The 27,685-nt window shown below is 44.2% G+C and overlaps 2 protein-coding genes and 1 long non-coding RNA gene across 17 annotated transcripts in view; 1 reads left to right on the top strand and 2 right to left on the bottom strand.

Annotated features, from left to right (window-relative positions):
- Positions 1-14,047, bottom strand: part of LOC134479105 (uncharacterized) — a 16,217-nt gene extending 2,170 nt beyond the window's left edge. The window contains exons 1-5 of one of the 2 annotated variants that reach the window (XR_010052196.1): positions 13,909-14,047; positions 13,133-13,348; positions 1,839-2,192; positions 1,394-1,620; positions 701-985 (exon numbers count right to left, since the gene is read on the bottom strand). This is a non-coding gene — a long non-coding RNA (uncharacterized LOC134479105). Of the gene's footprint in view, positions 1-700; positions 1,621-1,838; positions 2,193-13,132; positions 13,349-13,908 lie in introns of both variants that reach the window. The other variant, XR_010052195.1, reaches the window with a different exon arrangement.
- The window catches only part of Rmdn2 (regulator of microtubule dynamics 2), a 93,839-nt gene extending 73,610 nt beyond the window's left edge, over positions 1-20,229 (top strand). For 11 of the 12 annotated variants that reach the window (XM_063261813.1, XM_063261811.1, XM_063261806.1 and 8 more), the window contains one exon: positions 1,399-20,229. In XM_063261813.1, coding sequence (XP_063117883.1) covers positions 1,399-1,570 — 172 coding nt within the window. In that variant the 3' untranslated portion in view covers positions 1,571-20,229. The remainder of the gene's footprint in view (positions 1-1,398) is intronic. The other variant, XM_063261816.1, reaches the window with a different exon arrangement.
- On the bottom strand, positions 18,521-27,685 carry Cyp1b1 (cytochrome P450, family 1, subfamily b, polypeptide 1). Of its 3 annotated transcripts, none has more exons than XM_039111803.2 (3): positions 26,621-27,685; positions 25,253-26,296; positions 18,521-22,236 (listed from the first exon to the last, which is right to left on the bottom strand). In XM_039111803.2, the coding sequence occupies exons 2-3, from the start codon at positions 26,293-26,295 to the stop codon at positions 21,648-21,650; spliced, it is 1,632 nt and encodes a 543-aa protein (XP_038967731.1). In that variant the 5' UTR covers position 26,296; positions 26,621-27,685; the 3' UTR covers positions 18,521-21,647. The 3 variants fall into 3 exon arrangements, with proteins under 3 accessions (XP_038967731.1, XP_017449535.2, NP_037072.1); XM_017594046.3 differs by lacking the exon at positions 26,621-27,685 and adding an exon at positions 26,508-26,570; NM_012940.2 differs by having other exon boundaries at positions 21,330-22,236; positions 26,678-27,047.

Genomic DNA, 27,685 nt, shown 5'->3' with positions numbered 1-27,685 from the left:
CTTGTGTCCAGTAACTCCACATCCTCCGCATCGTCTCCTGACCTTCCTCCAGGTCACCAGGATGGACATAGTTTCATAATGGAACCTTTTCAGGAAGCACGGGGCCTATGAGGAATGCAGTGACCATAGATAGCTACCCCTCTGTTTAAGGTGTGGTCTGAGAGAGAATTGATTAATTGGGTCGGTTCCTAGACAGATCATCCAGCAAAGTGTCTACCGCAATGGCTCTGCCTGTGACTCAGTGTTTTTAATAGTGGCTTTGGGGACCAGTTGCGTACTGTGGCCAGCATCTCCAGGAGTTCTTTTGAGTGAAGGCTATCTCTGATTTTCTCAAAATACAAAAGCTGTCTCATTTTCACATGAAATGTATTGAGCTGTAGATTACATACACAAAAACGCTGATCTCTTGCTTGTATCGTTTGTAAAGTTCCTTCCACCCTCTCCCATTTAAGCCCCCATCCACCTTCATCCCGGACCCATTTAACTACTGATCTGCCTTCCGCCACCTGGGTTCACTGTTTTCTAGAACTCCACACACAAAAAAAAAAAAAAAAAAAAAAAAAAAGGAATCACATGTAAATTCCTAAACATGGCTCTTTGGCTGACCATATTTTTGAGATTCATATATGACATAGAGACATGTAATTTTTTATTTCATTTTGGTGGCATTTCTAGCTTGAAAACACCAAATTTGTCTCACCTGGGTGGGGTGACTTGCGGCTTAGAATTATGAGAAGCTGACTTGAATTTCCATGCACAGATCTTTCTGTAGATTTGTTTGATTGGTTGTTTGTTTGGTTGGTTGGTTGGTTGGTTGGTTGGTTGGTTGGTTGGTTGGTTGGTTGGTTGATTGGTGGGTTGGTTGGTCGGTTGGTTGGTTGGTTGGTTGATTGGTGGGTTGGTTGGTCGGTTGGTTGGTTAGTTGGTTGGTTGGTGGGTTGGTTAGTTGGTTGGTTGGTTGGTTGTTTTTTCAGACATGTTTTTGCTAAGTGTATAGGCAGAAGAATGTAGAAGACTGGGATTAGCAGTATTGTTTCATAATGAGCATGTATTAACGTCATAAGCGTCACCAAACTACTTTTCAAACGTGTGTACCCCTTCCTGGTTGCTGCACATGCTCGTCAGCTCTTGACGTCCTCCATCTTTAATTTCACACATCCTAGGAGCTGTATCTAAAGTGCTTTTGCAGATACGGTTCTGGTTGCTGATGTCCCTTTAAGTATCTTCTTCCTTAACTCCGTGATACTGACTAGTTCAAGGACACCAGCTCTGATTAACTCTACAACCACCAAAGGTGTCCTTTTGGGTGCTAGAAGACTGTTATATGGGTTTTTCCCCCCAAACATTTCATTCTTGTCAGTAACTCAGCCAGCAGCTCTTCCTCCCCTCTCACCTCAGGTTGAGATCACCAAACGTGACCTTTAAGTCTTCTGTGAGGAGATGGAGCCTGTCACATCACACTTGCTGTTCAGTCAAGTGCATAGGACCTTCCACTGATTCAATCCCGTCAGCCAGTCTGTCCTGTGACCTCAAACAACACTGTCTGACCTCTTCCTTTGACGTTCAGTGACATGCTTTGGATGAATTGTTACCTCATTGGTAAGGACACGCGCCCATTTCCTAGGTAGTCAAGAGAAAACTCCGTTTATCTGCGCTCTTATGCTGATCAAAACCTACGTTTAAAGCTCTCCCCCTTTTCTTTTTGAGAGATTCAGTCTAAGATAGAATGTGTTCTACATGTCAGAGCAGTCATTTCGTGGCAACCCGAAACTTCATCCCTAGGACGTTATGGGATTCCTCCCCCAACCTCTCGCCCTTGTTGACAATGTAAAACAAACCTCGTCTGGCCTGGGTCTTATCTCTGTGAAAGAGTCAGCACACTGGTTTAAGTTCTTCACTGCCCCTATTAATTTTAAAAGAACACATGCAGAAATCCAGATAAAAGGGATTTTTAATGAGATGTTTATGCCTCCAGTTCTCTTTTTCTTTTGATGATGATGATGATGATGATGACGACGACGATAAATACTGACTTTTCTTTACTTTTCAGAATCTCCTTGGGGATGCTCTGGCAAGGGTCCCGACAGGAAGCCACCACTGTGCAGAAGCTAGGCACTGGGTCTTTATGAGGTCTGGATGTCTCCCACTCTTTTCCTGCTCTGCCTGGAGATGTGTCCCCTCCTACCCTGTCACTGAAAAAAAAAAGAGTCTATTTCAGTCAGACACTTGACTTGTGCTAGACACGATGCACAGAGACTGGACCCAGGCTAGACCGCCCAACCCTGTACCCCTAACAGCACCATAGCTTGGTGGCTAAATGCCAAGGGTACTGAGTTCTGGCAAGCTTAGTTCTAGCTGCTTCCTTGAAACTATCCCAGATCAAGAAGCTCAAGCATGAAAACCAGACTCTTTCAGAGGAGAACTTTGGGTCTCCAGTGATCGATTCTCAACAGACTTTCTACCAATCGATAAGATAACCAATAGCCATAAATTATCAAGAACAACTCGAGATCCCAAAAGATATCCTGTATTGTCAAAGAAAGACTAAATTATAGGGGATAATTAAAATATTTAATACGGTGATATGCTGACATTCTATTCCAATGGTTTTAGTTTGTTGGTTGGTGTTTCGGTTTGGTTTTTGGTTTTGGTTTTTGATTTTTGGGTGTTTGTTTTTGTTTTGGGGGGATTTTTGGGGACTTGTTTTGTTTTGGTTTTGAGCCAAGGTCACACAATACAGTTCTTAACTCATAGTTCTCTTATCTAGATCTCCTGAGTACTGGCTTTGTAGACACATGCTACTATACTCAGCTTCCAAATATTTTTAATTTTCATTTTTATCATCATCATCATCATCATCATCATCATCATCATCATCATCATCATTATTCCTGTGTTTACGTGTGTGTGTGTGTGTGTGTGTGTGTGTGTGTGTAAAACTTTATGGAGCTGGTTCTCTCTTTCCAGTCTCACATGGATTCCAGAGATAAAATTAAGTCTTTGGGCTTATATAGTGTCAAAATATGGTCTAGGACTCATGAGAAGCTTGTGAATTCTAAGAGCTTGTGAGAACACTCCAAGAAAACAAGTCTTGCAAGCTCAGTTTCTTCAAAACACAGACTGGTTCTTGGAATGTGTTTTGTGCTCCTCCCAGGAGTAGCAGAGTTTACTTCAGGTTACCCATTATTGCTTGCAGGTGTTCGTCAATTAAATATTTAAACTATGCTTTATATGCCTCTATGGAAAAATATGTTTCTGCCATGTGCTGCCTGTCTCTGTCATTGTATATCTCCTGAACTCTAGAGAACTTTACCCATGTGAATGTTCTTACCCCCTCAGAGTATAAATTGTCCGAGGCCCTGAATAAAGTTGGCTGCTCCATGAGACCTTAGCCTGCCTCGTTTATTGTTTCCATTCTCCCAGATCCAACCACCTTTGGAGCAGTGACAGTACAGCATAAGCCATCTTGCTTGCCCTCCATCTATTGATGTTAAATTTAAAACATTGACATTCCCTAATGCATTTAGATGTATTAATTTGTAAGTTACAAATATTAATAACATACTAAAATGTTCATAAGAAAACAAGCACAAATGTAAAACATGTTATTAGGGGGCAGGAAAATAACTCAATGGGGAAGGTGCTTGCTATGTAAGCATGAGGAACTGAGTTCAAATCTCCAGCCCCCACATAAAAATCCAGGCATGGCAGTGCACACCTATAATTCTTGTACTAGGGAGACAGAGAAAAATTGGGTCTGAGCTCTCTGCCCAACTAGCCTGGAAGAATTCAGGTTTAGTATAGAGCTTGCTCTAAAACATGTGGAAAGCATGAGGAAGACCCCCAACATTGGCCTCTGGCCTCCACGTGTACATATGTACATCATACACACGCACACACAAAGGGTCAGAGAGAGAGAACATTTTATAGGATAAATATAAAATTTTTTTATTTTGAAAATTCCTCATGAGAAAATAGTTTTTTGCTTAATATAAGTCACCAGGCTTAAGAACCAAATCTTGACAAGCACTTACATTGAAGTCACTACAATGACAATGTCCTAGAGAAATGAGCAAAACAACTAATGAGGCAGAGGACAACATTACAGAGAATACAATAAATGCTGTTCTTATACTGGTAAACTTATGTATGGGGAAAACCTGGGGGATCAAATACAAAACTAGTTTCAGCTATGAAAAGATTCATTAATAATGTATAAAAATAGTAACCATCACCAACAGACCAACCAATTAGAAGATAGCCTGGAGAATAAGGACCTCATTGTCCATAACCTAAGCAAAATCAAATATCTCGGAATAAACAATGAACCAGCAAAAACTGAAGGACCCCCAAAGGTTTTAACAACCATAACGACATTCAATATTTTGATAAGAAAGACAGCGTTCTAAAATCACCAAATACTCTTCACGTAGGCTACGCATGGCCTGTGCTTTCTATACAAAGACTGACCAAACTGTTTTTGTTTTCTGTCCAGGAGGAAAGGTAACAAGAAGAATGGTAAAAGCACTGAAAATGTCGCATAGAGGAATGTGGTGAGCTACAGAGACTAAAAGATAAAGTGTGTAAAACTATAGTCCTCAAAGACACGCAGTGAGTGGGTAGATAAGTTGACACGATAGGCTAAAAAGCACATGGTAAGAGTGGCATGTAAAAAAGCTATTCAAGGAGTGAAGTCTCTCCTAGCAGCACAAGGCTCCTAGGTCTACTGACGGGCAGTAACTGCGTCTTCCTTGCCACCACATTCCAAGCACCCCGCCCGTTTCATGACAAAGCAACGATGACCTGTTATGAGGGAGCACGACACAGTAGCTGATCAATAGAGGACACAGGTGTGCATGGTAACTCTGAACACAGCAGCATAAAAATGCCAGCCAGGAAGAAGATCAAGGCTTAAGGTGTAATGAAGAGAATAGCCTAGCTTGACACACGCACGGGAACCTTCTAGGTATGGCTCGAACTGTGAACATACAGGAATGCTTGTACGAGCGAATGATGGAGATCTCATTACAGAGATGCTCGATGCACCATCAGAGAGGGACACATACATCATCCTTGAAGTAGCGTAACGTCGGGACCCATAGGCGTGGCTCTACGTGGTCTCAAGCAAGCCATGTGCGTGCAGCTCACAGGGATTATGACAAACGGAAGTATACTTTTCAAGCCCTGAAGGTGCCCAAGCAGTGAGTCTCGTTTGTGACAGGCACTCACTTCACTCTCATCTTTTACCTCCATAGGAGCCCTGGGTGACTTGGACCAGACAGACCCAGTAGTAGTCCCCATATTTTTGTCAACGAAAGTTAAGTCTGGGAGCCACAGACTGGTCATCATCGTCACGATGCCCTGTGCTAGCACCGATGGAGGAAGCCGCTTTGCCTGCAAGCCTTCTGCTCCATTTGCAATCATACTAGCAGGCAGTGATGACAGGCGTAGAGTTAAACCAGGACAGGAAGCAGTGAGGATGTTCCTGGATCTAGAATCTCTGCTTTCCTGGGCTGACATGCGGAATACTGTGATTCTCAACCCCTTTGGGGACTCAAAAGACTCTTTCACAGGGGTCACCTAAAACCATCGGAAAACACAGACACTTACATTACGATTCATACCAGTAGCAAAATTACAATTATGACATACCAGCAAAAATAATTTATAGTGGTGGGGGGTGTCACCAAACATGAGTGATTGTACGTAAGGGTTGCAGTGTTGGGAAGGTCGAGAGCTACTGTTTTAGCAGGTCTGAGACAAATACTTAGGTTCCTGCTGGGGACAAACAGGGCTGGGCCAGGGGTTGAGCACTACTGAGCTGGCAAACACAGGGTTCTCTGCTGAAGTCTGCTAAGTAAGCAATCCAGTGAGGGTATGGGGAGTAACTAGGATCAAGAGCATAGAACACAGGAACATGTCTCCTTTATCACGAGAGTCTATCGGTCTAGAAACATGGGTTTTTAGGCAAAGGCAGCATGGTATAAAGGAGAAAGGGGCACATTACCCTGGAGCCCGATTCCAATCCAGGACTTGTACATGGTACCTGCACGAACTTGGCTAAGAGATTCCTAAGCTCTCTGAAAAGTGGGAATCCAAATCTCCACAGTGAAAGATTTTGTTAAAGGGGTAAATAGGTGTGCACAAAATAATTAGCACCTTGAAATGGGTGACATCTTCCCAGCATTTCCCCCAGGGGACAGACATTACTCTGTTACCCTATACCCTCCACAGATGCCCCCGCTTGCTTTCTACGTCCACGCACCCCCGATTCCCTGCTAAAGTGACTCACATACAAGAACTTAGCAAAACACATTGACTGTTCCCCTAGATCCTGCTTGTTTAAGAGATGTCTTCAGAAACACTCAGCCAAGGGCTCACTGCCCAGTGTCTCAGAAGGGCTTGGTAACACCACAGGGCTCTGGAAAAGACTAAAGTCTCCCTCACCACTGCACAGGGAATGAGCCGCACACTCCCTAGCTGGTAAGTTGATGCCAGTTTTTTGTTTGTTTGTTTGTTTGTTTTTGGTTTTTTTAATCACTAAGTCCCAGAACAGTTCAGAATTCTTAGTGTGAACTATCGCTTCCCATCGGCTACGGGGACGAGTAAGAAGCTCAAGAAAGGAACTCCCCAAAGTACTTTGTACACTCTGGCTCTTTTAATCCCCATGGGCCATGATCCCATTGTCTAGCTGATTAAAAACAAATTGTGGTTAGATAAGTCACGCTAACCACGAGAGCTAGAGACCACCAGAGCCAAGAGTCATGAGCTGATAGTTTGGCATAAGATGGTGAAAGGGAGGTGTTGGGATGAGGCCTGGCAGAACTGTGGAACCCGGTGTTCTTTCTCTTTACTCACACAGGCCCGACCCTCAAGACCCTCATCGGCACCCACCTTCCCAATTCTCAACAACACTTACGTCTCCTCATTTCTCCCTTCCCTTTCTCCCATTCTTTGCCCACATAGACTTTGGAAGCCTCCATTTTAGCCCGCAGCAATGTGAAGCCTCGATAGGGATTTTCCACTGGCTGTCCCTGCCTTGGACATAGAACCCCTGGAGGAGGCCGGCCCAGGGTCTCCGAGACACAAGGGCTCCAGCCCAGAGAGGAGTCTGCTCATTGTGATTCTTTCTGTGCACACCACTTTGGCTTTGCTTTCCTTAGGGTGTTTCTGGGTTTTCCCAACAATCTAATAAGCTGAGTGTTACTGATTCAGTTATCTTTGCGCTCAGGGGAGAGGGCCAAAGGGAAACTTGACACCCGTTGCAGAGTGAGTTCTTTTCTGGGAAAGTCTGAAATGTCTCCTGTATGGTTCATGGCTGTTTACCTCTGTCTGCAACCTAACCCCTGGAGTTGGCTGTGCCTTTTAGCAAGTAACTCAGCGTTTGGGATCAGGCTGTATTCTTCCATCTTCTGAGGTAGTCTATAGCCAAATGGAAAACACAGCTCTTCAATTTTTGCATCCACAGCCTCTAGAATAAAATCTGCCCCAGAGCAGGCACCAGGGAATCAACATAGAACGGGAGCTAATTATAAAAAGCATTTATCACAAACATGGGCTTGGCACTGGTGGATGTGTGGTGATGGGGAGGGGCGAGATGCCTTGGTCTCGTCAAACCTGATTATAGACTCCATACCTGGGGGCCACAGTGTCACTTCTTAGCATCCCAAAACAATGATACCCTGAGAGGTTTTCCTCCACTTGTTCATAACTGTTCCAGCCCAGCATGTCTCACTGGGCCATAGCCGAACAAAGTGTGCTTGTGCTCAAATTTGAGCTTGACAAGTGACAAATAATTTTGAGCAACACTTATAAGCCAAGTACTATGGAGCACTTTGTAGATACCATTTTAGTCCTTATTACTGCCCTACAGTGATAAAGCCTCACTTTAAGATTGTCCTGTAAGACTTTAGTCATTTGAAATTGTCTTTATTTTACAAAGTGGAAACCTTATTGATTTCTGTGGTAATTTCTGTCGCTTCCTCTGTCTTTAGGTTTATTGTCGTTCCTTTCTGTAAGGCCATAAGTAGAACTTAGTTATTGATTTGGGAGACTTTATTCTTTTCTAATGAATGCGTCGAAGTTTGTAAACTTCTATTTTTTTTCAAGATTTATCTATTTTTGGTCTAAATGTTTGCCTTTGTTTGTGGTGAGAATTCTGGAATTTTGATTTCTTTAAAAAACACAAAAATATTATAATATATTTTCATTTTAATCCTGGGCATGGGGATATGGGGCTGCTGACTATGATTTGCCTCGTGCACTATCAGGGGCATGATTTTGCCAGCTGCAGATAGCTTCTGCAATTATGTAATGTTTGGGATTCTGGAGACTTTTCAGAGGGTATACAAATGCTAGGGCCCCAAGAGGAGGGGGTGCATTGCTGTTGGTTGGTTGGTTGTTGGTTGGTTGTTGGTTGTTTGTTTGTTGTTGGTTGTTGGTTGTTGTTGGTTGGTTGTTGTTGGTTGTTGGTTGTTTGGTTGTTGTTTGTTGTTGGTTGTTTGGTTGTTGTTGGTTGTTGTTTGTTGGTTGGTTGTTGTTGTTTGTTTGTTGGTTGTTGTTGTTTGTTGGTTGGTTGTTTGTTGGTTGGTTGTTGTTGTTTGTTGGTTGGTTGTTGTTGTTTGTTTGTTGGTTGTTGTTGTTTGTTGGTTGGTTGTTTGTTGGTTGGTTGTTGTTGTTTGTTTGTTGGTTGTTGTTGTTTGTTGGTTGTTTGTTTGTTTGTTGGTTGGTTGTTGTTTGTTTGTTTGTTGTTGGTTGTTGCTGTTTTTTGGTTGTTTGTTGGTTGTTGGTTGTTGGTTGTTTGTTGTTGTTTGTTGTTGTTTGTTGTTGGTTGGTTGTTGGTTGTTGTTGGTTGGTTGGTTGGTTGGTGGTTGTTGTTGGTTGGTTGTTGGCTGGTTGTTGTTGTTTGGTTGGTGTTGGCTGGTTGGTGTTGTTGTTGTTTGGTTGTTGTTGGGTGTTAGTTGTTGCTGATCATTGTTGGTCGTGATTTGTTAAGTAGTCATGTGCAAAGAAGATACAAAAAGAAAAAAAGGTTAGATATCCTGACTGGGAAGATGAAATTTGCCCAGAGGAACTTGATGTCCCTAATCAGCAGGAAGTAGTCTAACAGTAATGTCACCCCCTTTCTGGCCCCTGACTTTATTCAGGGAGCTCTTTCCTTTCCCCTATATCCTTTTTGCTCTCCTATTTAGTGTTAGGGGGTTGAAAGGGTAGGGAAAGGATAGAGAAGTATGGAAGAAAGAAGAACAAAAGTAGAAGTACAGAAGTAACAAAAGACCAGCTACATTTGTGCTCACAAAGGCTCCACTAGAATGGGAATTATGGACAGCTGTCAGCAACCCAAATATAGGTGCTGGACACCATTCCCATGTTCCCTAACAGAACAAGTGCTCTTGACAACTGAGCCATCTCTTGGGCCTTCTCTATCATCTTCTACTGCATCCCACACATTATTTAAGGTGCATTTTAATTTCATTTGTTGCAAAGTATTTTTTTAAACTTCACTTGATGGCTCTCATTTAGAGTTTAGATTTGGTTTGGTTTTGTTGTTTTTGTTTTATTTTATTATGGTTTAGCTATCTTTTTCTTTTTTTTAAATCTTTTTCTTGATTATTCTGTAGGCTGAAACTATATTGTATGGCTTCCTTCTATAATTTTTAAAATATTTTTTAACCTGAAGTGTGGTCTGTCTTGGTGAATGCTCCATGTGATCTTATACAGAAAGTGTACTGTGCTGTGTTGTGTAGAGTGGTCCACAAGTATCAGTTAGCCCCAGATCATTGCTAGAGCAGTTGTGATCTTCTGTATCAACAGTGAGTCTCTAATTGCTTTATCTGTTCACTATTAAAAGTGGGTGTTAAACAATACAATTACTGAAGTGTGTTTATAAAATATACTATGGAAAAAATACTAAAAAAAAAGCACTCGTTTCTAAGCATATACTTCTATTAAATGTGTAGTGTGTGCAAGTGTGCATGCATGTGTGTGTCTGTGTGTCTGGGTGTGTATGTGCATGTGTGTGCATGTGTGTGTGTGTGTGTGTGTCTGGGTGTGTATGTGCATGTGTGTGCATGTGTGTGTGTGTGTGTGTGTGTGTGTATCTGTGTGTATGTGCTTGTGTCTGTGTGTGTGTAATTTGAGAGTGTATGCAGGTCTTCACTCAAAGAGGCCAAAGACCAATGTGATGACATGCTGGAGTTATAGACGAGTACTTCCATGTCTAATTTTACATGGGTGCTAGAGGTTTAAAGTCCTCATGCTTATATAGTAAGCACTCTTACCCACTAAGCCATCTTTCCAGAATTAAAATTCTATTTAAAAAGACTAAACAATTCTGTTCACATATTTCTCTTACAGGTTGAATTTTGAAATCGCCATTGGCAAACCATGCTTACATATCTTGTTTGCTTCCCCAGCCTCCAGACCTAAAGTTCCCAATAATAATTATTGCTCCAGCTGTGGTGGCTGGTGTTTTGTTCCATGCTTCTCCATGGCAACCACTGAGCTAAGGCTTTAGCATGCACCGCTTACTAGAATACTTGGTGCTCTAGAAACTCAAGGCTTTATAAAGTTCATTGTCCCCAAGAGGAAATACCCACTTAAAAAGGTTAAGCTTAACAACAAATTCACACATTTTTCATAACAAGAAAAAGACTGGATTTGAAAACTGGAACTGAAGAAAGCCCTTAAGTCCATGCTGCACAAGCCCCATGAAATTTGGTTTCATGTCCTGATATATCAGACATCCTGTCTTCCTCCTCCCTAAGAGCTTTCCTCAAACAAATATTTCATGCGTCTTTTCTTCTCTTCCCATTGAATCGATATGGGCATGTGCCTAAATATAACCCATTAAAATACATCTCAACTATGGCTCATCTCATTCCATAGACCCATGCAGCCTCAGCTTTTAAAATGTTCTTTTCACATTCCAGAAAAAGCAGGTCATGTCATGTGTGACAGTTAGCCTTAGGTCTCTGACATTTTTCCAGAACCTTGAAACATCTATACAGCCTATACCCAAGACTTTGCTACCAAGAAGGAAGGATGGTGGGGGTCGAAGAAATACCCATAATACCCTTCAGCCCATAGAAACACGTGCATGGGTCCCCTACCACACCTAGACCATTACTACCCCAAGCACATCCAAATCACTCGGCCTGCAGCTATTTTCCTGAACACCATAAGGTGGCAGTGTTGCAGTGTGAAGTGGGATTCTGGAATTGTGAGACTGAATTTCCCCAGGGCTGTCCACAACCCTCCTACCTTCCTTCTCATCTCAACATCATATTTCTCTGATCAACTGCAAATTGTCTTCTTCACCTCCGCTCAAATGACATCATGGCACCTCCTTGTTGGAGCCTCTCCTAAGTGCCCTCTCCCAACAAGCTCGTGGTATTTTTTGGTCATTGTTCCCAAACAATCCATAATCTCTCTTAAAACACTCATCAGACTGTGTTAGGGATGTTTAAATACATGTCTTCAAACAGAAAAGGCACCTCACCTCTGAGTCAGTGTATTTGCTTGTTTTATAATATTTAGTTTCATAACACTTTAGAATAACACCTAGAAACATGAGTTAGATTCTGAAGAAGTGATGGTCTGGATGAACCTGGCTGCATGTAAAATTATACTGTATTTGTAAACAGTAAGAACATATGAGAATTCTCCAAAACACAATTCACTCCTCACGATTAAAGTACGAAACATATTTGATGGATACCATCAAACATCTTAATTTACGTGCAAGAATTTGAAGCTATAGCCCACCACAGAAGCTATAAAATCATGGAGTCCATAGAATACTGTGAATTATTTCTCTTAGTTTCAGTGTTGGGTCTATTGTCTGGCCTCTCCCCATCACCCTCTCTCTGCTACTCTCCGAAGCTCCCCTCATGACTACTCTAGTCTTAGTTTTTACAAGTAACATCAACTACTGTAGATTTAAAAAGAGGACTTTGGATGTTCTCCCCATAAAGAAATGAAGAAGGTTTGAAGATGATGGCTGTGCAAGTTACAGAGTTGATCACTAGTCAATAAACAACGTGCTAAATCATTGCCTTGTACCTCATCATATGTATAAAATTATTTGTTGGTTAGAAGTAGAATACGGTAAGAATTTAGCCCTAAAAATATCAGAAGGTCAGAATCAAGAAGAAAATAGGCCTTTAAGACGCCCAAGCCACAAGCCCTCCTTCAGCTTAATTCATTGCTTTTTCTGTCACTGACACTTTTCAAGAGCTTAAAGAGTCTATACGGTCTATACCCAAAACTCTATTAGCAAGTAGGAAGAATGGTGGGCATTGGATAAATACCCACAATGCCTGTACATGGGTCTGAATTCTGCCCTCTAGCAGTTAGACTCCTCAGTTTCTGATACAGTGCTGACATTTTCAAAGAGTCTGAAATACTGCTTTTGTGAAAAACATGTTTGATGTATTTTTTGTTCCCTGGTGCCTCCTTTGGGGATCTTGGCTTTGGGGGGAGGTAGGTGTCTCTCTCTGAGGCAGCATCAGCTCGCCAGGATGCTAGCACAACTCCAAGGCCAGCCAAGACCCAGGCAGAAGCAATCACATGGAAATGCTGAGCCAACCAAAACATGCTTCCAAGCATGAAGAGGTTGTTATCCTTATTAGTCAGAGCCCTGAGAAGTTGATCGCGTAGGTCAGGGTTGACAAGATTTTTCTGTAAAAGGCCCGATACTAAATATTGTAGGCTTTGCAAGCCAAATGGTATCTGTCATAGCTACTGAACTCTGCCATTGTACCATGAAAGCAGCCATGAGCCATAAGAGAGCAAATCAATGTGCTGCATTCCAGCTAGTTTCATTCACGGATATAAAATTTTGAATTTCATAACATGTTCTTGTGCTGTGAAATATTATTCGTCTCTTGCTTTCTTTCAACCGTCTAAAAGTGTAAAACGACTCCTAGCTTGAAAGCTGTATAAACACAGGTGCTGGACCACACTTGGTTCAGGGACCAGAGTTTGTTGACCTCTGATGTCATTTAAGATGTGTGCTAGCCAGTGGAGCCACCATAGCAGAGGAACGACTCAGGAAAGCATCCAACTTATGATGGCACTATTTGAGAGACTTTAGCTCTTACAAATTCAACTTAAACATAGCTATGTTTACCTCATGCCTTGTTCTTTTGACCTGAGTCTATTTTTCCACCGGGGGTGTTGGCTTGTCTCCCTATGGGTGAAGGCCACATCACGATGAGTCAACCATATGGCATAGGAGAAGGGGGTGGAGGTTTCCAGAGTAGGGCATCCCCAATAGATGAGAAACCACAGCCAACTGCTCATTATCCTTTCACGAGGCTTTAGGTCAAGGCTTTCGTGCTTAGCCCTGCAAGAAGAAGCCATCTTAGAGACATCAGTCCTGCGACTGCATCGTCTCAGCCTGTTGCGGGGAGGATTGGAAGGATGGTGGCCCCATCTGTTTTCCCAAGCTCTATTCTAGCGGGGGCATCAGACACACAGATTGACACTCTGAGGAGTGGGATGGAACTGGAGACAAACAACAAACCCAAAACAAAATCATGTTAACTTTAGGCCATCCTGAGATACATACTGGGATTGGCCCACAGGGAAAGAATAGAGCAGGGTTGGGGTTTTGAAAGAGCCTAGAAAAGGGAACCAATAGGTGTTAAACAGGATGCTAGGGAGGGTCTTCGTTGAGGTGAGATCTATACCCCAGTCAGAGTGATAGAGCAGACAGAGTAGAAGGAGCTCAGTGCTGAGCTCTGCAAAGCCAGTGGCAGGTCTATATGATCGTCCAACTCCCAACACCCGTCACAAAGAAAATGAACTCTAAGATGTACTGGGGGTGGTAACAGATTCTCGGTAGATCTTCCTAGAACCCCTTCCAGAGGTTTGAAGTTAAAAAAAAGAGGCAGACAAGCTCACTTTGTTTCTATAGCAGCTGGTTCCTGGAAGCCACATTGCAAAACACAGTGAGTTATCATTCCCTTTCTTCTACTGTTTTGTCCATTGTCTCCAGGCTTCCTTTTAGTGTCAAATCCAAACTCAGAGCAGCAGGATTTGCTGTGGCTCTGTAGAATCCTAGGACAGAGAGCATTAATGTAAAGGAGGATGCTGAGATGGGAAGAGAACAAAGGTGGCCCTTTAGCCTGACTGTATCAGCACAGCAGGGAAACCTGAGCCAAGAGAACTGAATGGATGGCCTCTGAGAGGGAGCAGAACATCCTGCATTTCCTCAGCATAGCCTTCCCTGAGGCCTCTCTGAGCTGGATGTAACCCGATGCCTGGTGTCCCAAGGGAACCGTGTGGGTGAAACGAAAATGTCAATCTCTGAAGCCTTCACACAGGCTGCTGACCAGCAGGACCCGTGACCTCCTGTGCAGGCTCACTCCAGGTGAGACCCAGTCTCAGCAAACCAGCGGGGGTTGGTGGCAGTCTATTCAGCCAGACATCATAAAAGTGTGTTCATAGGGCACAGAGACAGAGTGTCAAGTATTCCAGAAAAAAAAAAAAAGAGTCACAGAATCAATTTGGAAGCATTTGGTACATACAGCATTAAAAAAAAATCCCACAGATCCTTAGAACACACTTTTTGTTTGTTTTTGTTTCAGAGAGAGGATCTGGAGCAGCGCAGGCTCAAACTCACTGTATGTAGTAGCCTCTGCTACTCTCCTAATAGGCTCCTACCTCTGCTTCTGAGGGTTAGGATTACGGTGTGTACCCAGATCCTCCGTAACATGTCATTTTAAAGGCACTGTTGAAGAGGACACGAGCTTCTGAAGCCTGCTGTCTGGATCTTCCTTTCTAGATTGAGCCAGTGAAGTCAAGGGATGGTCTGGACCACACTAGCACCATTTGGCAAAAACAGAAGCCAAGACGGATTAAGGACTTGCCCACAACATCTGTCACAGGGTGTGCTCACACTCTTTTACTTCCAATTGCCCAGATTTTAAGTGACTATGAAATCAACTTAATGGGTGTAGCCAGCCTTTTTGTTACTGCTGTGGGTGATTAGCATGCTGTCTGCCGACTCCCTGTCTGCATTTCCTTCATGAGGACGACTTAGGATGAAGCTGACATTCTTAATGCTTGCTCCTTGCTGTTGCCTCCTATAGAGCCTTCCCTGACTATTCATTGTAAACAAGCCCCCAACATGTGAACACACACACAACTGCATACATCACACACACACACACACACACACCACACACACACACACACACACACACACACACACACACACACACACACACACACCACTCTGTTTATTGATTGTATCACATACTTACTGGAAATGTTATGTTTACCTCCACACACCCATTCATCCCACTAAGATTATTGGCTCCAGGAGCTCAGAGAATGGGGTTCCCTCTACATCCCCCTGCCCATAACAGTGCCTGGTTTGTACACAATTGACACCCTAATGGCATCAAAATAAAATCTCTTTGACTTGTAGGAGGTTCTACCCCAAAGGCTGGTGGTCCATTTCCCGTTTGAATTTGGAGAATCTGGCATGCATGCCCGTGTACACAGACACACAGACACACAGAAACACACACACACACACACACACACACACACACACACCACATACTATCCATACAGCAAGGACGTTAACACAGGCCTTGGTCCTTCTTCACACACCTGGGCTTGACCTCCCTGTCAGAGCGTCCATCTTGTTGCTCAAGCAGAAATAACAGTCACGTACTCTGGTAATCTACCTCAAGCCCATGGAAGCTCACTTACACCAACTGTCCTTTTAAATTATTTTAACTTTCATGTTTGTTATAATAAAATTATATGGCCATGTAACTATTTCCATAAGTAAGAATCAAGTCTACCATTCTCCCTCACTGAACTATTACATGAGTGGAATCATATAGATAACCTTTCAGGCTATTGTTTTTGTTGTTGTTGTTGTTGTTGCTGCTGCTGCTGCTGCTGCTGCTGTTGCTGTTTCTGTGTAGCCCTGGCTGTCCCGGAACTCACCCTGTAAACCAGGCCGATCTTGAACTCAAAGCGTTTGCCTCCTCGGTGCTGGGATTAAAGGCATACTCCTCCACAAGCATCTGAGGCTGACCTTTTTTTTTTAACCAACGTAACTCCTTGGCAATCATCCAGACGCTGTGTTTGTGCAGCGATTCCACTTTATTGGTGAGTCCCATCCTCGTGTGTGGCTGTACCACGCTCACCTTAGCTAATCACCTTTGAAAGAACAGTCGTTTCAAATTTGGGTGAATTCCGAATAGAGCCACCATAAACATTAGGAATAGCTTCTGCAGGGACCTGTTTCCTCTCTGTAGGACAAATGCCTTGGAGTCGGGTCATACTACATCACTCTGTGTGCCCCTCAGCACTGGGTGAGAATCCTGGGAGCTCCACACTTCCCCTGGTGCCTACTTCTGCCAGTCTTTTTGCTTAAAAAAAATAAATAAATGTAGCCACTGGAGGGGATTTGCAATAGCGTGTCCCCCAAGAGGAAGGAAACGGCTGTAACTAAGGATCACAGTCTCAAAGGCTGACAAATGACCTTGTATTTCCAATCATAGGCCAGTTGGGAAGAGATGGATGGGACCAAAGCAAGGCAGTCAACTTCAGGGACGGTCTAGAAGAGCATGCCTCTGAGTTAATTTGTCTATTACCAGTCCGTAAGACTGCCATGCTAGAGTGTGTTTAAGCTTATGCTGGTACTCTCATTCAAAGCTCCGTACTTGGGTGTGTTCACGCTTATTTTAGTACCCTGATCCAAAGCACCTAAGTGTCCCATGGTCCTTCTATCTGTTTCTTACTCTCTTACCTGAAACAAGCTGAAAAGCAGTAATACCAATTTTCTCGAAGTCTGTGTTTGCCTTGTCAGGTAAAGGAGTTAGAAGCGCATGCTCAGAGAGTGCGTGGAGTTTTCATGTGTTTTGTTACAGGTGCCTGTGTGTGCATAACCGCTGGCGTGGTTGTGTTTGGAGGCCAGAGGACAGCATTGGGATGTCTTCAGGTACCGCCCCACCTTGCTTTTTGAGACAGGGTCTCTCACTAAACCAAGAGCTCACGGTTCTGGCTGCTCTGGCCTGAGGAGCCCCTGATCTCTGGCCCGAGGAGCCCCTCATCTCTACGCCCTAGCACCAAGGTTCCAGATGGGCTCTGCCACACCTGGCTTTTGTGTAGATTTTGGGATCCAAACGCAAGTCTTCGCGCTTGTGCTTTGCATAGTGAACCATCCCCTCGTCCCCCAAATATTTTAATTCGAACTACAACAGAATTGGTTTTGTAACTGAATATATTTGGTTTTCCTTCTTTTTCCTCCTTTCCCAGGGGTAACTAAGAGAACCAAGCCAGAGGGCAAAGGTTCACTGAGCTAGAATAAGAGAAGGCTAAGAACCAGTTACTTTCTGGAGCATGTATGCAGAAAGGCGGAGTGCCTCAGAATAAGCCTTGCAAGCTTTCAGGGAGCACATCTAGCTGAAGCCCAGAGCTGCCCTCATTTCCCACCTACTCCAAGCCTGGACTCTGTTAGATTTATTGGGTTTATTCCCCGCCCCGCCACACACACACCCCGCTTTCCCACACCCTAACAAAAAACTTGATCCCATGTTGATTTTAGCCCCCCCCCCAATTAATTATTTCTCTCACTTGTCCTGAATGGATATGACCATTTTCCAAGAACTTTTTATCATTTCTCTGAAAAATGAGTTGACTATTCCTTAAATCCAACTCAGTCATCCCTTTGGGGCTGTTAAACCGATGTCCCCGGCCAAAGAATCGGTGGCACGAAGCGCTGTCTTGGCTTTTCTACTTGTTTTCCTGTTTTCTTACTAACAGGAGTGGGTGTCTGGAAGAAATGAGGGCCTCTGGCATTGTAGGGCCCTTCTGCTTATGTGTTCAGAACAGTGAGGCCCTGGCTATGGGTCCTGTGACACCGAGTCACTTAACGAAATAAACAGGTCCTCAGAAAGATGTTTCCACATGGCGCATGGGAGAATTTTCTCATCATTCTATTTTACTGGGTGTCAGCTACTCTTACTATCAAGGCACACAAATCTTAAAAATGAATTAACCGCATGCTCAAAAAAAGGGTCAGCGTGCTGCTGATGGAAATAAATGTAGCCCGAATTCTTCTGATGGAGCAGAAATGTTAGGTCAGCATGTTAAGAACACAGTGCAATCTTTCAAAATTGCAAGTTTAACTCTTTGTTTAATAATGTAAAGATCATAGATTTGCTAGAAAACTGGGTGCTGAAAAATTATTGAATTAAAAAAATAGAAAAAATAAAAGAGAAAAGAGGCTAAGGTACAGGTTGATCAAAGAAAACGTGTTGTAATGCACTTTTTTCTCTTTTTTCTTTACCATTAGGGAGTAATGCACTGATATATAACAGTGTTGAATGTATATACAGACCACATAGTGGTGTGAAAGTTTAATTAACACCTGTAGGGACTGCTAGAACCGTATACCACGGTGTTTCAATGCAAGGCACAAAATAATAGTAGAAATAAATGACCAATTAGACTGTATTTCCTGCACCATAAAAAGAAACTTCAAAGATTTATGACAGTGGTCTTTATTGTTTAGGTGACACTGTTTCATGATAGACAGTGAAGACAGAGCATGTTAAATGTTGGTATATCACATTAGTTAATTCTGTGTGCAGAGGATCTGTGTGCACTGTATCAGCTATATACAGATTAAGAACATACATGACAAAGTACAAAAGCACAAGAAGAGGTTAAATAGGGAATTATTTCTGGGTTATAATCACCTGGTAACATACACCTTCTGTCACACAACTGTGTCACTGCTAAAAACAGTAATTAGCATACATGGTGATGATCTCTATTTAATCTAGCACAGCCCTGGTGTGAATACATAAGGGCATGATAATATTTCACAGGTACAGGCTAAGTTCTGGGGCATGAACTCTTTTGAGTAATTCATAAAACACACCTGAGGCATATTTTTTGTTTTTGAAAAAAAAAAGCAACGTTCTGACATAGTCCAAGCTTTACTGTGCAAGGGAGACATTTAATAAAAACATACTTTTGCTGCCCTGACAGGAGGTGGATACTCTGATGAAGATGGTGACCAGCAAAAGAAATCCCTCTGTAGCAGAATAAGGCAGGCTTTCCAACTAAGCCAGTAATCTATTAGCTTCCGAATATGACAATTGTTACTCTTTCCTGACTTGTATCCTCCTTCCTTTCACTGGGTTCTAAATATATACAAAGTAGCCCCCTTCTTTCCCCTTTGCTGAAAGCATCAGACGAACATGACCCCTACGTTCACAAAACATCTGGGTCTGGTTGGCTTAATGAGGAGTCCAGATTGGTTCATGAAGACTTTTCACTCTTACAAATTTCTCATAGTAAAGAGGCCATGGAGGCTCAAATCACTGTCCCGACCTTACTGAGGTGCATGCTTTTAAAATGTCTGAAAAACTTAAAAATGTTTACAGAGTTAATTTTTGTAGTTGAAATCAAGGCCTCGAAAATACTGACACAACCTGTGTTTCACATTCAAGGGGTTCTGTTGTGAGAAATTTAAATAAGGATTACATTATATTTTTTATAATTCAATCTCCAACTACAAAATAGATGTGGATGGGGGAGAGAGAGGGTGAGGGCTTGGTCTCCAGCCAGTCTTAAGAGACACTTGAAGGTAAGACCTGACCCTTGAAACTCCTTTTTTTCTAAACATCATGCCTCAAATGTTACAGGTCAAGAGACTAATTTGGAGTGAATGGGGACCATTTAAACATTTCTCTCCTGCTCATGCACTCTCTGTCTGTCAGCTTCTGGCCTCTGCACACAAGGAATATCACACACTCCTTCCTTTGCAATTTTGATAGGAAAATTCCAAGAAGCCTAATGAAACAGAGCCAACCATAAGCTCTCTGAGTGCCGTGGGCTTCTTTTGTTCCGTCTAAATTGCAGTGAAAACAGAAATGGGAAACCCCCCACTCGCCCTGTCCCTACTTTTCCACTCATCCAACCCTTCTTAACAGGTTTCGGATTGTTTACACAATCCAAATACATATATTTCTCCTCTCTCAGCTACCAGGAAGCGGCTGCTCAGTCTGCCATCCTAAATAAGAGCCAATTTTAGCCGTCTCTGCTGTCTCCCCAAGCAGTCGCTAAACAACCTCCCAAGACAATCTTCAGATTCTGACTTAAAAAAAACACAAAACCGCAGACCTTAATACTCAATTTAAAAAACACCTACAACAACCATAGTAATAGCACATAAAAAGAAACTACCAACTACCAGTGGTACTGAGTTTCTTGTCAGAGGGCGTCTAATAAGAACACCCAGAGCACTCATGGCTTTGTTTGTTTGTTTGATTGATTGTTGCCTTTGACATTTGTCCTTAGATAAAGGTTAGGTGTCTCACCTTCTGTGAGATAATAACCATACTTTCTCCAGCTTCAACCGAAACAAAATAATCAAGGTGGATTTTAAACTAATTTAAAATCAGAGCCAGCCAAGAGTTTGGAATCTTAACGCACGAAAGGGGTCAATTCCAAAAGAAAAGTGCGTTGTAACTACAATTACCAGATCAGAGCATGGTTTTGCTGGTTTAGTTTTGAGATTTGTCTCGTGTAGGGGCTGTAAATAAGAAAGGAAAGGATCGTCCTGTTACTTGCTTCCCTGATATCTAATCAGATCGATTTTGTCAGGATCGTTTCCTGGATTTGGGCAAATTTCACCCAACTGATTATACTTTTTGGTTTGCAAGATGACATAAGAAATGTATTATTCAAGTGCTTTCCTGATCAAATAGTTAATATTCATATGATGCTTGTGAATAATTATGCAAAATTTATTGAATGCTATTTGGTGACATGAGGCTTTTTTATTTTTTACTTTATCCGACTTATTACTCAGATCAGTTTGTTACGATCCCAAAGTTGAAAGCTTACGTTAGACTGGCAAACCTTTTTCTCCCTCATAACTGGAATGCTTCGTTTGAACAGCTGAATGACATACAGTTTTAACTTACAAAATCCTTTTGCCTTTCAAACAATTTACCTTTGGATTCACTAATCTCTAAAACCTACTGTGGTTATTAAACTAGCCATAAATTGAGGGGGAGCAAAACGGCTTTATGGTCCGTTCTAGAGTGGGAGGCACATCTACAGGCAGAAAGAAAACCTCGTCCAGGGCCACAAGGGAGTGGCCTCATTTGTCTCTTGGTAGAATTTCTGCTCTTTATATTTTACACTTAAATCACTTCTTTGAATCTTGAATATATATATATATATATATATATCCTAAGCCTCTGCTTACTGTGGTTTCCTATGGGGCCAATTTCTGCACATAGAAGTTCCCTTTCAAATCGACCCAAAAAGGCAGAGTTACTGAAATATTTTGTTGGATAGCTGTACACACATGCTGATTTGTGTGCATGTGTTTAATGGGGGTGAGGGGGGAACAGTATGCAAATTCCTTGGACCCTATTACTCTTCAATTTCAAAATACTTCAGGATCTCCAGCTGCTGGCCGGTGAGGAGCCATGAATTGGTAAGCCCGCCTCACCTTCAGGCCACTTGGTTTCCGCTCATTCTTGAGAACTGAGGCCAAAATGAAGCTGGAGAAAATAAAATCTGTGTTTTCCTCTCCAGTTAATGAGATGGTTTTCTTTGAACATTTCAGTTACCTCCGGCCTCTCCCTCTCTCACTGGCAAGCTTCCTCAGCTTGCAGCTTCTCGACAGCACTATCAAGGAGCTTCATGGACTCTCTGAGAGACACATGGATTTTAAACGACTTGGGCTTAATGCTCAGGCCGTAACTGAAACTCATGTTTGAGGGCTCGTTTTGGTTAGCCTTGAAATTGCACTGATGAGCGAGGATGGAGATGAAGAGAAACAGAAGCGTCTTAGACAACTCCTCGCCGATGCACCGTCGTTTGCCCACTGAAAATATCATCACGCTGCTGGCTAGTGCCTTGTTAATGAAGCCGTCCTTGTCCAGGAAGCGGGCCGGATCAAAGTCCTCTGGGTTAGACCACTTTGCTGGGTCATGATTCACAGACCACTGGTTAACAAAAACTACCGTGTTTTTGGGGATGTAGTAGCCTAAAACAAAGGTGTTGGCAGTGGTGGCATGTGGAAGGGTGACAGGCAAAAAGCTGGTGAATCGCATGGATTCATAAAGAAAAGCCATGACGTATGGTAAGTTGGGTTGGTCACTCATGCAGGGCAGGCGGTCCCTCCCCACAACCTGGTCCAACTCGGCCTGCACGCGGGCCTGCACATCCGGGTATCTGTTTTGATTTTAGTATGAAAGAAGGAGGAACAGAGGAGGAGGGAGGAAGGGAAGGAGGGAGGGAGGGAGGGAGGGAGGGAGGGAGGGAGGGGGAGAAGGAGGGGGAAAAGGGGGAGGACGGGGGGGGGAGAGAGAGAGAGAGAGAGAGAGAGAGAGAGAGAGAACAAAATCAGTTCATCTTTCCCCCAGCAGCACACTGCATTTCTTTTTAATCCCACAAAGTATCTAGGTCTGTGACCGAATTACAATTTCTGAAAGAAAATCTAAAGCAGTTTACTAATTTTTCTCACTCAGTATTACGAGTAAAATAATAATTTTATTTTTCTGTAATAAGCCTCTTGTGGCCTAGGATTAATTTCCCATTGTGGGAAAACAAAACTCTCCAGTTTTTAGTAGTCTAAAGATGCAAAGGAGTGTACATATATTTTAGACACCCAGGAAAACATTTGTCTGTCTTTTAAAACCTGCATGCCTTTACAAATGGACTTAGAGCTCCATACACATTTTAACGCTCATTTATAGTAGTTATAAAATATATTTTCAATGTTTTATAAAGAAGTGTACAAAGTCAAAAGGATCCTGATTCCATGAAAGTTAAAATGTTACCCTGAAAACAAATTATCCCTCATATCCTTGGGCAATTCCTTGTTCCTATTTTGTAAAGTGTTATTGGTATTCAGATACATAATGCTACACATCTCCTAAGCTTAAAAAGCAGAGCCCCGGTTTGTCAGATGGGGTACATACTATACATCGACACTGCTGTCGCTAGGAACTGGGACAATTCTTTTGGAACTCACAATCTTCATGCACATCAACTCTATAAAAGCAACAGTCCCTTGGCCTCTCATTTTTAAACCCAATATTTTATGCCTAGAAACCCATTTTCAGAAAATAGCTTAACAGGTATATATAATAATATATAATCCTAGCAATACTCAAAACTTAATGCAGCCAAAACCATTAATTAATGCTAAAACACACACCTGATTGTATAAATGTATATAGCTAAACAAGATATTATGTAGCCATCAAAATTGCTAAAATCTGGGCTGGAGAGATGCCTCAGTGGTTAAGGGCACCAGCTGTTCTTGCAGAGGTCCTGAGATTGATTTCTAGCACCCGCGTGATAGCTCACTGGGCTCTGCAGGCACTAGGCATGCACCTAGTACACATGCACCTAGACACCCATGCAAAACATCCCTATGCATAAAAATCAATACAAATTAAACATATTTAAAAGAAAGAACACACTGAAATCAATGGTAAAATATGAGGAAGTATCCCCTACAGTAAGTAGAAGGCTCCAAAAAGGGGCGGGGTGGGTGGAGAAGAATAATTACAGCCACAAAAAATAAGTGTTTTAAATGGTGAAACAATGGGTGGGTTTAAAAACTGCTTAACAGAACTTCCCAGCGTTTTCTGCATAAGTATTTGGTCCTTAGCAGGTAGGCTGTCTGTCTAGCTGCTGCGGTGTGCCCTGTAGTGTGAAAGCAGGCACCATGTACGGGTGTGCCAGCATCAATAAAATTTATATCTAAACAGGCATCGTAATTTGCTCACTCTGGTTATATCGCCTTTTCACAAAAAGGAAAAATAATGTCACCTTTATTTCATTGAAAAGGACCTTGAAATTGTTTTATTTTTTTGGAACACATGGAGAACAACTTATACAGCTCAATAAAAAAAAAAACAATTTTTTTCAAAGAATACCTGATAATCTTGAGATGTGAAAGACCTGACATCATACTCTAGGAAGACCTATATCCTGATCTTGGGTTCAATGCCCTTTATGAGAATTTCTGCCTCCTCTGTCCCCTCATCCCAATGGTCCCAATATACGTTTCCATGATTTGACTTTAATATTGAAAAGTTATTTTAAATATATTTTTAAAGTGTGAAAGTAGGTCTAAAGAAATACGAATTGTGTGGACTCCAATAGGAACCGGACCCTGTGTGCCAAATTCAGGGACGAGTGCATCTTAAGCACCCTTCGGGGCCGTGGTTCTCACCCTTCCTAACGCTGCCACCCTCGTGTTTTGGTGACCCCACCCCCCCAGCCATAAAATTACTTCCATTGCTATTTCAAAACTGCAATTTTGCTACTGAATCGTAATGTGTCTGTGTTTTCCTACAGTTTTAGGCGGCAGGGGTTGAGAACCGCTGCCTTATACTGTAAGAAAAGAAGTAGTGCTTCTAGATAAAATACAGGCTAAACCTGAGTTAGAAGTAAACAATAGGTAGTCGTCAAATTTCCATAAAGCATTCATTTGCTTAGACCACGGGAGTACGGGGCGGAGGTGGGGCGCTGCTTAATCCTTGTGTGCATCCTTGCAGTAGGGGTTGGCTCCCTGGCTCCCTGGCCCAGAGATCAGGACACCCACCAGCGCCTAGACTCCTCTCTAGATGCTGATCACACCACACAGAAGTGGCTCCACCTGCATTCACCTCGGGGTAAACCTTATTCTTAGGTTGTCCTCTGAGAACAGACCTCTGCTGGCTTCCTCAGCCTTAGTAACAAAGCCCTGCCCCGAAGCTAAAAGTAGGGCCTGAGTTGACAGCGGTACCGCTGTGCGCTGTGCGCTGCGCTGTGCTTAGTTAACATTCTACTTCATTTCCCTTAACCTTGGAACCGGTCCAGTTTTGCCTCTATTGAGCCCTGGAAGGATCAAAGCTGATCTGCCCTCAAAGCTGATCTGCCCGCACGGTAAAACTCCAGTTTGTTTATTTGTTTGGGAAGGTTCTTCATTAATGTGTTCCCTGTCACGCGGAAGAGGGATAGGGAGTGGGGCACAACATCAGAGATGTTGGTTAGTCCTGGCAACACTTAGAGGGCGAGCGCATCTTGGATATTACCTGAGATCTCAGTTTCAAGGAATTGGGGAGTGGGGGGCAGTAGGGGGGCGTTGGGCAAAACCTCAAACCCTGCGCCCAGCTAGTGATCCTTTAATCGCACTCCTATTTTCAAAGGAGAAAAACAAGGACCTACCCATCATACCTCCCGGAGGCTTTACCTGGTAAAGAGGATGAGCAGCCACAGCAGCGCGGTGGAAAGGGTGTCCTGGCTGGCTCCAAAGATGTCTGTAATAGTGGCAGGCACATCCTCCAAATCCAGCCCGGAGGGACTGTCACCAGGGTCCCCAGTCGCCTTCTTTTCGGCGGAGAGGATGAAGGCGTCCATCATGTCTCGAGGAGCAGCCCCGGGCACGAGGCTTTCTCGGTGCCTCAGGAACTTGTCCAGGACGAAGTTGCTGAAGTTGCGGTTGATCTGCTCGAACTCGCGGAAGATGGTGCGCACCGGGTTGGGAAAAAGCTGCAGCCAGGGCATCACGTCCACCAGGCTGCCCGCGCCCACGGTGCGCCCGAACTCCTCGTTGTGGCTGAGCAGCTCCAGGAACTCGGCATCGTCGTGGTTGTACCGACAGCCGAAGCATACAGCGCTCATGACATTAGCCACCGCCACTATGATCGGCTGCGTCGGATCGAGGCAGGCGCCACCGGCGCAGCGCCGCACCAACACTGCCACCAACTCTCGAGCCTCTCCCAGCGCGTGGCCCTCGAGGAGACCGCGGCTGCGCGGGTGGCGGGTGGAGAAGGCACGCATCGTGCCATAGGCTGCACGTCGCCGCTCCTTCCAGCGCTCTGAGTAGTGGCCGAACGCCAGGCTGCGGCCACCAGACACCACACGGAAAGAGGCGAAGGGAGGCCGGTCCGCAAAGACGCCGCCCTGCTGCACCAGAGCCTGATGGATGGCACTCTCGCCATTCAGCACCACCACGGGACAGCTGCCCAGACGGATCTGAAAAACGTCGCCATAGCGCCTCGCAAGGCGAGCGAAGTACAAGTGCGATGCCCGGCCAACAGACGCCGCGTTTCCGATCAATGGCCAAGGAAAGGGACCCGGGGGCGAGGACCACGGTTTCCGTCGCCACTGGCGCAGCAGCCACTGGCCTAAGTGCACGATGGCCAGGACCGAAACGAGTAGCAGAAGAATGGTCTGTTGGGTAGACAGCGAGCTCAGCTGCTGTGGACTGTCTGCACTAAGGCTGGTGGCCATGCTGGGGACACAAAGGCAAAACGTGACACTCAGGTGTGCAAAGGAAATGAAGAGCGCCCCCGCCACGCCCCGCGTCTCAGTCCCAGCATGGGGGCTACAGACTGGGGTTAAGCAGAGGAGAAGCGGTGCATAGCTCGGGTAAAGACTGGCTTTCTAGGCAAGATGCTTAAAACTACATTTCGTACCCAACCCAGCCTCCAGCAGAGACGTACCAGCTTCCAAATCCCCGGCTGCCTAACGGTTCCCAGAATTCCCACACATGCGAGTGAATGGCAGACACAGGCGGGCGGGTCTCTTTTAAAGTACCTAATGCCCAACCCCTGACCTTCAAGAACTGCTGCTCTGAAGAGGCTCGGGAAGGTGGCTCCGTGGACAGACTGACCTGCGATGAAGCGCGGTTCCAGCGGTGTAGAGCAGTGGGGTCTGGGAGAAGCTCTGGAGCCTCTGCCCAGACTCTGCAAGACTTCAACCTGAGAGTCCCCAAGGACCCGGAGTCCTAGACACCTGAGGCCCGCTGCTTTAGCACCCACTCTTGGCTCAGTCAGAACCTAAACTTAGATTAGGATGGAGGACAGGGGGGAAGTGTCTCAAGTTTGCTGAGCTCCAGTGCACCTGGGGCTCCGCAAAGTCAGGACTTTCTCACAGAGTTGGAGTTGCGGTTGAGATGGGTGAGGGGTTGGGAGTTGATAAAGTGGAGCTAAATCCCAGCCCGCCGGCGGCTTTCAAGCTGGCGTCGCAGAGGTGTCTGCAACGCACCCCAGAGGCGACACGCCATCCCTCTACTCCGGGGTTTTAAAGACTGGAGGAAGTGGGACCTTAAGGGGTGGGGCGTGAGGGGCGGGACGCACTGCGAAAGTCCACAGATCTGGGACTTGGGTCTCAAGTCTGTGCTCAGGGTGACCCAGGGTGGTCCAGTGGGACGTCTGCGCCGCCGGCCGGGACTGTTCTGAAACAATAGCTGGCAACTTTATTAGGAGCCGCCTTGTAAAGTTTTCCTTTGGCGATAACAGCTTGTCGTCAGTCATTCCCTAGTGAAGACCCCCACGCTTTCCCCAGAATTTCCTACGCCTCTGCGCGCTGGGGCAAAGCGCAACCAAGAGCACGCCCTCCTCCTCCAGGTGACTCGAGCTTGGTGCCTTGCTCATGATCCTTAGGCACCGAGCCAGGAAAAGAAACTTGCCATTTTAAGAACAGAACACCTTGGTTTGCCTTGCATTTATCTTAAGGTTTTGCAAAGCATTTGGCGCTCCAGTCGTGGCCCTTTGTGTGCATGGATCTCTTTCTACCTCTGAGATCTGGAAACCTTGTAAGTTCTCCGCGCCCCACCCCCCTCGCAAAGGCGTGCACCATCCTTCTGCACACAAAGTTCTCAGAAGGCAAGGCTTCCCGC

Source organism: Rattus norvegicus, chromosome 6 (assembly GCF_036323735.1).
Source record: "Rattus norvegicus strain BN/NHsdMcwi chromosome 6, GRCr8, whole genome shotgun sequence".
Lineage (NCBI taxonomy): Eukaryota > Metazoa > Chordata > Mammalia > Rodentia > Muridae > Rattus > Rattus norvegicus.
The sequence above is the reverse complement of the archived record's forward strand: the minus strand, read 5'-3'. Positions and strand labels throughout refer to the sequence as shown.

What these genes read in the sequence shown, in the direction of transcription:
- Cyp1b1 (XM_039111803.2), bottom strand. Translation starts at nt 26,295, where the DNA reads ATGGCCACCAGCCTTAGTGCAGACAGTCCACAGCAGCTGAGCTCGCTG. An exon ending in CTGCTCATCCTCTTTACCAG is followed by an intron (nt 22,237 to 25,252) that starts GTAAAGCCTCCG and finishes AAATCAAAACAG; the next exon opens with ATACCCGGATGTGCAGGCCC.